The following is a 12112-nucleotide window of genomic DNA, read 5'->3' as shown; positions in this document are numbered from 1 at the left end:
TTATCAAATCCATCACTGAATATATCATCCCCTTCGGCATGTACATGACTAGACATGTGCAACAGCTGGAAAGCCCACAAAGGTTCCTTACCAGGAGAATCCAGAGTACAAACACATTGCCCTGTATGGATCACCTTAAAGCCTTATCTCTATACTCCATCTCCTACAGGTTACTGAGAGACGATCTATGCCTGGAATACAAGGCATCTTCGGATCCAGCTCTGATGCACCTTTTGCAAATCCACAAAATGAACAGCATCAGCACCACTAGATGCAAGGATTTAAATTTTACTTGTGATATAAATAAGACATGTTGGTGAGACAAGTATATGTCTCAGAGGATCCCCTCACTCTGGAACAGGCTCCCCATCCATGTGAAGCAGAGTCCATCCCTAACCCTATATAAGTGTAACCTTGACCAGTCCATGAGAAATTTAAATTCATCCCTGGTCTGGCCCCCATGTCTGTGGTAGACAGAGGCAGACAATAATACCCAAACTAACATACCCTTCCCCCATATAACCTCTGGAAACTTCCTAACTAACATACCCCTCCTAATAAATACCCATGACACATAGGGACACAACTGGGTTGGACTACATGGCTAGGGTTATAAAGGCCTTGGTGGTCGTTAGCCTGGTGAACCTATGAAGAAAGTGGGCTGGATAAGCTACAGACTATAATCTCTGAAACCTGTGTAAATATCTGAAAAAAGAAGCATTAGTTACATTTCTTAACTTTGTTGATTATTCTTGCATTTTAGGTTTGTCTGCTCTTAATTTGCTGTCCATGAGTAATTAAAATTAAACGTGCAAATACTTTGTGTTCTATCAACTTAGTAAATATAAGGTTGACAGATTTATTAGGTTGATTGCTGACCTCTAGAGTTGAAATGTTCAAATATTTTGATATGTTCTAATCCGTGCTCAAATCAAAAATGTTTAGCAACAGAAAACTAAAGGGAACATACATTTTAATGCATTTTCTTCACAAAATTTTTTAAACCGTGATCCTCTGTATTTGTAAAAGCTGCCCAGGTGGTTGTAATGATCCCAGTATTCATACCTGAAGATTAGACAATCTTCTTTCAAGCCAGAGATAAATATTCCCGTCACAGACACAAGCCAGTACAGCTTGCATTTAATATGACTTCAGAAATGCTGATGAATCTTCTAAACAGCTAAACAAATTTGCAAACACCTGTATAAACTCAAGTGACTTAAACCAAATAAATTCATCCATTAACCAGAAGCCAATACTTACAACTGCAACAGCATCACTGCCCAGGATAGACCTGATGTCCAGTACTGTGTAATAGGCCACATTCGTTAGAATGTAAATGACTGTGACAATAGGCATGGAGATTCCAATAGCTAGTGGGAGATTCCTATATTTCAGCAAACAAAAAGAGCATGCTGTTAATGAAGCGCATATTGCAGCATGGTAATCACAAATTGATTTCTATAAAAATAAAAGGAATGTGGAGATTTGTGACCTATTGTCTTTTGATAGTTTAAGGAATTACGAATGAAAAAAAAAATGACTGTTCTAAACAGGTAATCATAAATTGCCATTTCGCTTGGTTCACTAACGAAGATAATTTTTGATCTAAGCAGCAGTGTATATCATGCCATACCTGTTTCCTCTCTCCCATACATTCTTTATTGAGAGTTTCTTTTTAATTACTTGCAGAACAGAAGTATTACAGAAACGTTTGTCAGTTATGGAGAACAAAATGCTAAGATTGTCTAATGTATGATAATCAGTGTTGACAAAAAATGCTGCTGACATTATAAAAACATTCTGTAATTACTGTGTCAGATTTAATTTGATAAAATTCTACATATTTATAGTTTTAGTCATCTACACTAGAGTTAGAAGAAATTAACATGATATAAAAGTTCAACATATGTTTTCAGGGAATTGGATCTAGCAGCTAAATATCAAAAGTTCTGATGCTTATTTATTTAAAAGGCAGATCTGTAATGTTAAAAATACTTCAGTGGACTACTGTGATATTATTAGGGAAGCAACAACACAATAAAGAAAACTCTGAAACATTTCTTGAAAAGCTTGTTAGACTGAAACATCTCATTTAGATGAAAGCACTGTGATTAATTAAGAAAAAAACATCATGCATTTATCATAGCTTCTGTAGTACTGATAAAATTTGATTAAACACAATACATTTTCTTTAGTTTATGTCTACATATTACAGCTATGAAAGTAAAGGTCTCTGCCACCAGGTAATTAGAAGATACTTCATTTCACAGAAACACAGTTAACAAAAATTTGTTACCAATTTTCCTTCGTTTACCTGTTGGCTCTTCCATATATGCTTAAATTATTTAATTCCCGTTAATCCTACAATAACTTCAGAAAATGTTTAGTGCACCCACACCATAAATGTGGAACAGAATAACTTAAACATGCTTTTCCAGAGCAGGTCTTACTTACTATTCAGTCTATACCACCCTCTTTTATCATATGCTTCTTTAGAAACAGGTCACCCACCTTACTTTCTAGATTCAGTCAGTATACTTGAACGCTTTGCTTCGTTTGCTGAGCTCTGTGTGTGCCTTATTTCAGGTTTACTAGTTTTAATTTTGGGCACTCAGACCACTGTTTTGGTACTTAAACTCTATCATCCCTCTTTTTCATCAGTAACAAACACACTGTTCTTTAAGATGTCTTCTCATGGCTGTTGTTGCAGCCTCTAAACAATTTTTTGTCTTTATCTACCCAACCACCATCCTATCTACTTTCTTATAAAGACAGGTTCACAAGAAGTGCACATAGCATTCAAGATCTACAAGCTGCACAAATAGACTGTACAGTCTATCTGTTGAACAGTGAGACTATCTAGCTACTGAAAAGTGAGACTGTACAATCTATCCATTGAACAAAGAAGTTGTACAATCTATCCCTTGAAAAGTGAGACTGTACAATCTATCCACTTAACAGTGAGACCGTACAATTTATCCATTGAAGAGTGAGACTGTACAGTTTTCCCACTGAACACTGACAATGTACTGTATATCCACTGAACAGTGAGAGTCTACAATATATCCATTAAACAGTGAAACTGTATAATATATCCACTGAACAGTGAGACTGTACAATCTACCCACTGAACAGTGAAACTGTACAATCTACCCACTGAACAGGGAGGCTGTACAATCTATCAACTAAACAGTGAAACTGTACAATATAGCCACTGAACAGTGAGGCTGTACAATCTGTCTACTAAACAGTGAAACTGTACAATATATCAACTTAACAGGGAGGCTGTACAATATAGCCACTGAACAGTGAGACTGTACAATTTATCCACTGAACAGTGATGCTGTACAATAAATTCTCTGAACAGTGAAGCAGCACAATCTAGCCATCGAACAGTGAGGCTGTACAATATATCCACTGAACAGTGTTTTTAGCCCTGCTCCCTCACAGAATTTGGTTCTACAGTTTTTTTTTCACCTTCCTTCTCTTCATCCCTCCCTCCCTCCATCTCATAAAAGTACTGCTGCAGCCCATCACCAAAACAAGTCAAGACTTGGCATTAAGAGATGCTTGTTCTTTTTAAGTGCCTCTTCCCAATAAGAAGATTAAGTGATCTGATGAGATACTAAAGGCACTGAATGTCAAACACAGACATAACTACTGACATTATTAACTGCTTACTAAACAGGAGACAGTGAACATCTGAACTTTGAGCTCTTCTAGGGGTATTACTTTGAAGGTACAGAACAATGTGATCACTGTAATAATTTATGGCCCATGTGTGTGTGTGTGTGTGTGTGTGTGTGTGTGTGTGTATATATATATATATATATATATATATATATATATATATAGGTGTTGTACATTTTAGTGTAAAACTACAGCAAATGACTGCTGCTGTGGATTTTAATCATAGAAATTACAATGCAAATTACTGCTGATCAGATTTTGTACCATGCTAATGCCCTCTGTTATGCATATGCAAAGGTGCTGGAAGCTGTTGAAGGCTGAGGGGACGGAGGGTAAGAGGGCTATTTAGAGATCTAAAAAGGGCAATTTTTTAAAACTATTTACTACCACAGCATACGTTCACTTGGAAGACATTTTAAGTTTAGCCAATTTCCCTTTTGGTGCTTGAATTAACATTTCCTGACTGGTCTTACCTATCCCATGGCTGATAATTGTACATTAGCCTTAGTGAGAATAACTGTGATCATGCCATAGATAATTTGAAGGGACTCGCATAAGGGATGCCACATTTAGGAGCTGCCTGTATCCATTAGTGGCATGAAGGGCAATCCTGGAGTACATTTTCTATTACTCATCCTTAGATCCAAGTTGCATTTGAATATGGACAGAGATGAGCTTTGTTTTACTTGAATGGATAGTCTGTTCTGGAACAGTGGAATCCTCTGTGATATATATCCATCTCTCCACAAGATTCAGTTTAAATAACCGGACTGAGTATTTCTTATGCCATTTGACTTTCTAATGTTCAATAGGTCCATCAGTATTAGGTTGGAGGATGCCTTGTATGCCAGACTCAGGTCACCTCTAAGCACTCTGTAGGATACTGAGTACAGTGATAAATCTTTGACGTGGTCCATGCAAGACCTGTTGTTTAGGACTTTTATCCTTTTAGTAAGGTATCTCTGTTGGTGTTCCAATTGTTGCATGGGTCTGGACAGATACATGCCAAAGTGGGCATTATACAAAATGATTGTCCTACGATGGCTTTCTAAAGGGGGGCAATAGCATCTCTAGAACTAGTTACAATTAATTTGTTTATAAGCTATGCAATATAGAAAGACTTTGACTCTGGGCACATGTTGATCAAAAGTTAGGTCACTGTACACACAAGTTCTCAATTGCCAAACAACGGGGTCAGTTCTCAGGGGGGGTATTGTCTGTTTGGCAGTTCCCTGGAGTAGACTTCCCAAAGGATGTTTAGTTTCAGTTCATGATTTTGGCACCAGTTATTGTTTGGGATAAACCTTCCTGCATGATGGTTTAAGTCATTTGGGGATTCAATAACTGCTCCGAGCTTGCAGTCATCTCAGACTTAGTTGGCCAAAGTCCTTTGGCATATATATCTCAAAAGTAAAAGGAAATACCAAACAGAAAAAGTCTCAGCACCGAATGCTGGGGGACTCCATTGGTGACTGGTCTCTTTCTACGTAACTTCCCCTATTTTGATATCCTGCATCCTCTGAGCAAGTTGGCAATCCAGCTAGTGATGTGTTTGCTCCTAGATTATTTATCTTTTGTACTACACCTGAGTAGGGGATTGTGTCAAAAGGCTTGGCCAGGTCAAGGTAATGTGGTGCAAACTGTTTTACCTTCATCCATTGCTTTGGTGACAACAGTAAAGCTTAAAATTTGCCCATGATTTTCAGCCTTTCACACTTTCTCCTGATTCTTGACCTAAGAGGTTGAGAGACCAGAGCATGTTTGACCGTCCATGATTTTGTGTCATATTTTGGTTTGTTCCTTGTGTAATTTTCTGGCAAATTTATAAGGATTGTAAAACTTAAATAATGATAGATGCTTGAGTTTGACTTCTAGACTTCATATCCTTCAGAAAATGCAGGCTAGTGCAAAACCTGTTATTCTACCAACAAAGCATATAAGAACAATGTTATATTTAAAATCTGCCCCTGATTCTGGACCTTTGATCTTTATCCCGACCCATTACGTTTTTGGCTTTATCCCTTGGAGCTATGAGGTTTTGAAGTTTAAAGAACTGTGAGCAAAAGCTGTTCACCACTTTCAAGCTTGACCTGTTACATTTTTTTATTTGTTCAATTAAATAAAAAAAGAAGTGCAACAAAAGCTGGGCAACTTGAAAAACAACAATAATAATAAATAATCTAACGGAAGGCTTAAAGTCAGGCAAGAAGCTTTAATAACTTTTTTATAAGCAGAATAAAAATCACACAGTATTTTTTATTGTTCTTTTAAATTAATTAATCTTTCTGGCATAACTAAAACTCTAACAAAACTGGGGCCAGCTTGCATTAATGAAAAAAATTAGTTAAGGCAAGGAAGAAACTGTATTAACTTCTGAAAACAGAGTAACTGCACAGTTATTCCAGTTTCTTGCCCACATTAAGTCTTATTTTATCATCATCATCATCATTATTTTTACTGTTGTTACTTCATAAATGACTACCCAGAATGACCCTGGGTGGGCTGCTGCACTTCAGTTGAAGTCCACAATCCACAAAACTGCACTGATATGTTCAACAATATGACTGTTATTAATTAATATTATTATTAAATAACAGTGAAAACCATAAATTATCAGAAGTCGGAATGAAACAACAAAGTGTCAGTTGTAAAAAATAAGCCCTTTCTTTCCTTTAATCCCAAACACAGAACGAAAGTGCTTATTTTTTTACAACTGGCACTTCATTGTTTTATTACACCTTCTGATAATTTATAGTAAACAGTGCGAGATACCAGAGCTGGATCATGGTTAAATGGGGTCCTAGGCAGGGTAATAGATTGGACCTCCCAAAGCAGCCCCTCCTGCAGCAACCCCCTGCCACTCTAGCAGCAGCCCCCTCCCCAGGCACTCTAGTGTTCCATTACTTGGCTAGTTCTCCTCAGTTACCATAAACACTGTTCAAACTTGTCGGCGTGTATACTGTTTTCTTATTTACTGCTACAATGATTACAGAAATCGAAATAAAATAGCACAAACACTGAGCCATTTGCTAAACAAACAATACAGTCTTATAGATTCATAGGTGTGTACTTGGCTAATGGCCCTGGGGCCTTTACAAGCCTAGCCATGGGATTACCCTGGCATGTCCCACCCGACCGTAGCTCCCAGTGCCTCTGTCGAGTAGAGCCACTGGAGTTATCCCCGGGGTGAATTTTCTATTTGCCATCCACTCATCAAGATTTCTCTAGAAGACGGTCAGTGAGGTGCTCTGCTTGACATGTATGGGAAGTCTATACCATAGCATGAGCAGTCTCCTGGTTATGAACCTGTCCCTCCAGTACATTCTGTTGATTGTGGTAATGACGTAGAGGTCTCTGGAGTGTGTGGCACAGAGGGATTGGGATTTCTTTAGATATAGCATTTCTAACAGAGCTGGGCCAGACATGGCTTTGTAAGTCAAGCAGAGATCGCCTCTAAGTAGGCGATATGAGATAGAATAGTTGGAGTTTTTGAGTCTGTCCATATAGGACAAGTGTTTAAGCCTAGTATCCTCATTGTGAAGTATTTTTGCGGCCTCTCCAGTTGTTGCAGGTGTCTAGTGAAGTACATGCCAAATGGGGCATTGTACTCTGATTGGCCTGATGAGGGAAAAGTAGAGGGAGACAATGACCACTTTCTTCCTGGATGCAAAACCCTTAGTAATGAGATGTGCCACATAGAACGACTTTCTGACCACAGTGGCAATGTGGTGATCAAAAGAGAGGTTGCTGTCAAGCTGTGTTCCCAGAGATCTTATAAAGCCTTCTGTGTTCAGTGGATTACCATCAATGTGGTAATTCATGGGAACCAGGTGTTTCCCAAAGGTGATAACGACACATTTTTTGGCATTGAGCTTAAGGCCATGGTTCTGGTCTCAGTGAGGCTATTCTGTAGGATGTCAACATCACTTGGGGAGTTAATAATAGCTCCCAACTTGCAATCATCTGCGAACTTTGTCAGCCACAGTCCCTTCATGTTGACCTGGACTTCAGAGAAGTAGATACCAAACAGGAGAGGACCCAGGACCAAACCCTGTGGGACTCCACTCGTGACTAGTTGGCAGCCTGACTTAGAGTCAGCTACTTTCAGACTGTGGGTTCTATCTGTGAGCCAGTTTGCAACCCACCTAGTGATATAGGGGTTGATGCCTAGCATAGTGAGTTTTTCTATGATTCCTGAGTGGGAAATGGTATTAAAGGTCTTGGCCAAATCAAGGTAGGCTGTATGAACCACCTTGCCTTCATCCACAGCTCTGGTGACTGGCTCAAAGAAGTTGACCAAGTTGAGCAGGCATGATCTACCCTTCACAAAACCAAACTGTGTGAGATCCAGAGTTTGGAGATTCTCTATATCCTTGTTTATTAGGTCCATAATGATGCGTTCCATAGCTTTGCATATCAGACTCGTCAGGCTAATGGGGCGATAGTTCCCAGGGTCTGTAGTTGCTCCTCCTTTGTGGAGAGGGATGACTGTAGCAGTGCAATGAAAACAGACTTAGCATGAGCAGTAAACTTATCTGCCCTTGAAACTCACATTCATTGAAATGGCATGAAAACCCACATTCATTTTGCATCTGGCCAGTGGAGGGCTAAACTTACATCTGGGCTTTTTTAAACCATAGTTTCCTTACACATTTTTCGGGCCATGCATAGACGTATGAGTTCTTTGATTCATCTTCCTGATTGTATTGTATTAAATTATATTCCTTGTATAACACAGCACCACTTGTTAGAGTGTGTTTTTAATTTGTAGTTTTGAACAGTCTACTAATAGCAATGAAACAAATGTATGAACCAATAATGACAAAATTACCCATTTCAGAAAATTTCAACCATAAAAGACCACTCAAACTTCTGTCATTACAATCCACCAATATCAGTAAATATGCAAAATCTCTGCAGAAGTAAAAGTCATCTAAATAATTACACATTAAAGGGATCTGTAACTAATGAAGATGTTGCTGCTGACAAACAACTTTATATTTCATTGTTTCATCTACAAATAAAGTGCCCATTGCCCTTGAAGAATAAATTGCCTATGTTACACTAAAAAAATGATAAGCTAGTAATATTGCAATAGGGATTGGATGGCAAACTGATAACAGGTTCATAGTTACTAGGTAACTCCTCCAAAGGGGGACATTCACAGGACTGCAGCATCCACTCCCTTTAAAGTACAACACAGTACAGTATTGGCGATCTATCTGAATACAGTGAGAGTAGAACCCACAGCCTTCTGCATCAAAAGCAAGTATAATACATGTTGTGCTACTAACAATGCAAACAGACTTGGCATAAGCAGCACTAAACTTTTCTTCCCCTGAAGCTCTAAGCTACTTGTAAAATCCACTTGACATCCAAGGAAATCTCTTAACTTCGTAGCACAAGAAATCTGGAAAAAGTCAAAATGTATAGGGGGGGGGTCAAAGGCCCAAAACCAGGGACACATTTTAAACATTGCTTGTATAATAAAAAAGGAAACCACAAGAAAGGAGTGGAAGCACTGAATCACACAAACTTTAATCCACTGGTTTAGTGCTTTCAGCCCAAAACTTAGGCCTTCATCAGAACAAACATTTTAAAAAATTGTCCCATTTTATAGGGTAATGAATACACTTTGAACCAATTAGAGCTCAACTACCATTAAACCCAATGTAAAAAAACAATTACAAAATAATAAATGCATTTTGATAAAAAATATGTCAATAAAAACAGTAAAACTATTTACATTTATTGTAATAGGCCTTTCTTTTTAACAAAGCTTTATAATTGACACCATTGTTAAGCTCTGGTGCCCTACATGCATCTAAAAGAACCTGCCAATTAAACTCCCTAAAATCAAGTTCCCCTTCTCTGTCTCCATTAAAATCCATTGGAACATGATCTATAACTGTAAAAAGAAACTTAACACTATATTTGTTGCCCTCACAGGTTAAAGTATGTTTGTAAAGAGCATTGTCTAAGTTGTCCTTTTTAATGGCATAATAATGTTCATAAATTCTATTTTTGAGCTGCCTGTTAGTTTTTCCAATGCAAAACGAAAAACAGGTGGAACATTTTGCCATGTATACCACATAAGTGGATTTGCAATTAAAAGTGTCAGGTACATGCCAAACCCTATTTTGAGTTCCAATTTCAAATTGTTGTCCCTCTGAAATAAATTTACAAAAATTGAAACTTTTACATTTAAAAGTACCTATACTTCTTAGGGGCTTTTTTTGTGTCCACTTTCCAACATTTCCTTAAAATTTCTGGCTCTTTTGTTAACAAAAAGGGGAGCTTCACCTACTACCGCCTGAAGATCACTGTTGGAAACTAATATTCTCCAATTACTGGACACTATGTTCTTGATTTCTTTACTGTCTAAGGTGAAGGTTAACAACATCGACGTAACCCAATCCTTCCTGTTTTGAGTATTCCCTCTAAATCCCTCCTTTTTGTTGTTCATACTAATGATGTCATGCACAATTTTGGAAGGGTAACTTCTATTCTTGAACCTGGAATGTAATTCCTGCACCAAGAGATCTAACTGTGCCTCATCACTTGTAAGCCTATTGAGTCTTACTGACTGCCCTTTTATGATGTTGTATTTAACTTAAGTGGGACGCATACTGGAATAACTTAAAAGATCGTTGCTTGCTACATTTTTGTAACTGATACTTGACCCTAAAAAATCTTTGCCTTCTTCTTTTATAACCTCTAAATCTAAAAAACAAATCTTAGAATTATCCCAACTGCCAATAAAAATGCAAAAAAGAGGTACTTTTGTTCATATCTTCAATAAACAGTGAAAGCTCAGATTCTGTTCCTCTCCAAACAAAAAATAAGTCATCAGTAAAATGATAATAAGTCACAATTTTATGTTCGTTGGTAAACTTGGACATAATATTGGTTACCCAATATGCCAAAACTAAATTAGCATAATTGGGAGCCATCCTGGCACCAATTGCACACCCTTGATTTGTAAAAAGTATTCATCTTCAAACATGAAATAATTGTACGAGAGAATGTTGTCCATGCATTCCAAAATGATCCTACATTCTTCCAATTCATACTCGCCACTAATGATTAACAAATTTCCCACCCACTCTAAACCCAAATCATGGGGAATAAAAGTGTATAATGATACCACATCAACTGTCACCAAGAATCTCCAGTTTACACCTTAATTTTGTTGATTTTTACTTAAAAAAAATCAAAAGAATCCCTAATGAAGGATTCTGTCTTCTGCACTATCTCAAGCAGAGTCCTATCTATAAACTTGGAACATGGCTCTAACTTAGATGCTGGTGAGGAGACTGTGGACCTATAAGAGGGACAATCCCCATTTTTGAGTATCTTAGGCATTCCAAAAATATGTCCTATTTTGGGTTTGTCCACTAAAAAAAACTCATACATATTCTTAGAAATAAACCCTTCTGAAAGAGCTTCAAAAAGCCAAGAATCTATTCTCTTGTAAGCTTTAAGGACATCAACTTTGGAAACGTTTCTATATGCCGATTCATCTGCTAATAAAACTTGCATTCCCTTCACATAATCTTCAGAGTTCACTATGACCATTGAACCCCCTTTGTCTGCAAACATAACTCTAATAGAAGTGTCATCTTTAATGGAATTGAAAATCATTTGCTCATTTACCGTCATGTTATAAAATTTTCTCTTACTTCTTTTGTTTTACAAATCCCTTATTTCTGCCTCAAACAAATCCTCCTGGCACCACCAGCTGTTATCATCATTGAGGCAGAGGATGTCGCAGGACTATCTGACTCTATGCCCAGAATTATTCTCAATAAGGATAGGTTGTTCAAAGATTTAGAAGCTTCTCTTATCAAATATAAAAAGCTTCAGTGGGATTTTGTTTATTTGAGATACAGACTGGATATAAAATGGGTCCCTAAGGGTTTACAGGCAAACAATACTCCCAATGGCATTTTCAGTAATAATTTTTTAGATAAATGGCAAAAGATTTGTGAAGATACTGGTTTGGTGTTCCTTAAGGTGCTTAAGGATCACCACGAAGAAGAAGAACACAAGCTTGCCAAATGGATTGATGGTCTCACAGATAAACTCAGCTTGGCTGCCTTACCTAAGGAAATTTACGATGTTCTGAGGTGCATACAGTTTAAAATTGATGCCTTAGACAATTCCTTGAGGCAAAAGAAAGAAAAGAAAGTCAACAAGGATCGCATGCTTTACAGAGAGAAAAAAAGGTATCTCCACCTTAAAACTGGCAGAATCAGCCTGCAATATCTCCAGGGAGCTGACGTCGCATCGGAACGTTATAATACGGGAGGAGGAAGCTGTTAGAGAAAATGGAGTTCAAACCATAATGACACAAAGGGATTTTCCAAGTCTTTTATATGTCCTCGGCATTCAAAGTGCCTGCAGGAGAAAAGAGTAA

At 37.7% G+C, this 12112-nt stretch overlaps 1 protein-coding gene across 1 annotated transcript in view; it reads right to left on the bottom strand.

Moving 5' to 3' along the window:
- LOC122790764 (Y+L amino acid transporter 2-like) overlaps nucleotides 1-12112 on the bottom strand; it is a 1539581-nt gene that overhangs the window by 314175 nt on the left and 1213294 nt on the right. Inside the window, exon 4 of the mRNA XM_044058374.1 lies at nucleotides 1264-1387. Within this exon, the coding sequence (XP_043914309.1) occupies nucleotides 1264-1387 (124 nt within the window). The remainder of the gene's footprint in view (nucleotides 1-1263; nucleotides 1388-12112) is intronic.

The sequence above is a fragment of the Protopterus annectens genome, chromosome 16.part0 (assembly GCF_019279795.1).
Source record: "Protopterus annectens isolate FY-2018-M chromosome 16.part0, PAN1.0, whole genome shotgun sequence".
Taxonomy (NCBI): Eukaryota; Metazoa; Chordata; order Ceratodontiformes; family Protopteridae; genus Protopterus; species Protopterus annectens.
Note: the sequence above shows the minus strand (reverse complement) of the source record. Positions and strands in the feature narration are given on the sequence as shown.